Below are 2,304 nucleotides of genomic sequence, written 5' to 3' on the forward strand. Positions count from 1 at the left end.
GGACAAAATAACAGAAACACCTGAGCAGACTCACCTGGAAACAAACAGACTTAAAGGTGTATCGTTACCTGAAGAGAGCGAGGCTGAGCGACCAGAGGACGAGCGGCCGCCGCAGGTTCAGTTTGGGTCGAGGCTTCATGTAGTGCTGACCGCCAAACACCAGGGCGGCGTATAGAGCGCTGAACACGAACGACTTACTCCTGCAGGAGGAAACACGAAGGGTTAAAACTTCTGAACTGAAAATAAAACGTTACAGTGCTAACGTTGGTTTAATGTTAAAACTGGAATTCTTAAACGCTCATGCTAACATTAAAGTGCTAATATGGACATTTTCATTTTTTTAATCTTCAGATTAAATCAATGATAAAATAAAAACAACTGAGTTCTATTTTGCTCCGTTTCATGAGAATTAAGTTTTTAATTAATTAAATGTAAATTAATTTGAGTTTTACATCTCCAGCACCTGAGCACAGTCACTGTTGCTTAGCAACAACAAACAAAAACTACAGTTGTTCAGCAGGTAGCTGACACACCTGAGTCTGATTAAAGTGGCTTTACTATATAATCATTTAAATTTATTATTTATTTTTTATTGTTAAACACTTTTATAACTTTATACTGAAATAAAAAAATATATATATATATTTCTTTTTTTTTTTTATTCGCGTTTCCGGCGAATAGTTTAATACTTCATCAGCTCTTTTACCGGATCAACCGGGTCTCAATACCGCAACATACCGCAAATACACCGTAAAGTGTGACATCACCGGTGAGTCACCTGTAGTACACCTGCAGCCTCCACTGAGCACCTTTATATAACTCTCTGGCAGTTTCTCTGTTGTAATCCCGAGAATACCTTAATGTGTTACGTGTTTGCCCCAAATCTGTGCCGCTGAAAGCTTCACCAAATCCCCCTCACAAATCACCACTTTTACATTCTCCATCTCATCTCGTCTGATGTATCGGTCATTTATAGATAAATTCATTTATTCCTGAATAAGTAATATCAGCCTCTCTGTTCGGCAAAAATAAAATATAATTCATTTATTTAATTTAGGTTTATTCCAGTAAAACCAGGAGAAATTTGACTAGATCGCCGCTGTGGCCTCAGCCTTGATTCACGCTCTCACGGAGCATTTTTTAGTATCGAACAAACCGGTTAATGTGAATGAATGTGGGGATGGGTACCGGTTGACGTACAGGGTGTATGCCGAAACAAGGAGTGGACCACAACCACCCTGAAACCGCATTTGTTCATATTTTAAAGAGCAGGAACCTCCAACAAGAAAACGGTAAATTAAAAAGTGGACGACATTTTAAAGGAATTCGGAACGTAGCGTCTCCGCTGAGGTTTATCTGAATACCTCTACTCCTCCTGACTGCTGGCTGACATTTAAACCCTCAATAGGAGTAGTTGAGTCACATTAAGAGTTATTAACGTTTAAATTAGAATATAATATAGAGTTAGGTCTCACCAGTTGGCTTGCATCCATTCAATCGCTCCTCTCTCGTCAAAGCGCCGCTCGAAGCCGTATTCAGCCAGCGGCAGGCGGAGCTCGGTCTCATTTAGCAGGTTCATTATTACCGGTTACAGTCGCTGGAATATGTGAAGCTCCACAGTCGGTGTCTCCTCAGCTGCTCCTCCCGCTGTCTGTCTGTCTCTCTCACCTGGTTCCGTCCTAATTAAAGCCTATTAGCAGGGGGCGGGGCTTCAAGCAGACACCTGTTGGCTGCTTTGTGTCTTTTTAATCTCGATATTTGTCCTCTTTTAGTTTTCCTCTTTTAGTTTTAGTTTCTATCCAGTCATTTTAAACTGTTCTATAGAAGACAAAAGTGAATAAATCTAAAGAGAAATAAGAGGGAAAACTCATTAAAGTGAAAAACAATTAATAATTTAATGTAATATTTAATTTAACACATGATACAAAATCTGGCTCCCAGCTCACTGCACTGTTAAATAAAGTTGATAAAACTGACTTTATTAACATTTTTGAACTTTGAATCGATTGATAATTTACTTTCTTTAGAAAAGCTTGAACCCCCCTTAAACATATAGTTATAAACTAGATAAAAGCACAAAAATATGAATATAAACAAGTTAAACTTAAAACAGTTTCTTTGAAATTATTTGTTTTTTCAGCAGTTTTTTTTACAGTAGCCTATATTAACACTGTAAAACCAGATAAATAGAGTAAAACTAACTTACTGAAGTAAAACTAACTACATTTAGTAAATTAGAAAACATTCTTGATCAAGTAGTAGTTTATTTTATGATGTGAAAACAAAATACTTAAACTACTTAAC

The 2,304-nt window shown here is 37.2% G+C and overlaps 1 protein-coding gene across 1 annotated transcript in view; it reads right to left on the bottom strand.

The window, feature by feature from the left end:
* LOC118329025 (elongation of very long chain fatty acids protein 6-like) overlaps positions 1–1,656 on the bottom strand; it is a 3,912-nt gene extending 2,256 nt beyond the window's left edge. The window contains exons 1-2 of the mRNA XM_035662957.1: positions 1,476–1,656; positions 69–200 (exon numbers count right to left, since the gene is read on the bottom strand). Coding sequence (XP_035518850.1) covers positions 69–200; positions 1,476–1,579 — 236 coding nt within the window. The 5' untranslated portion in view covers positions 1,580–1,656. The remainder of the gene's footprint in view (positions 1–68; positions 201–1,475) is intronic.
* Positions 1,657–2,304: the final 648 nt, after the last annotated feature.

The sequence above is a fragment of the Morone saxatilis genome, unplaced genomic scaffold (assembly GCF_004916995.1).
Source record: "Morone saxatilis isolate NCDOM2014 unplaced genomic scaffold, NCSU_SB_2.0 Contig19, whole genome shotgun sequence".
Lineage (NCBI taxonomy): Eukaryota > Metazoa > Chordata > Actinopteri > Moronidae > Morone > Morone saxatilis.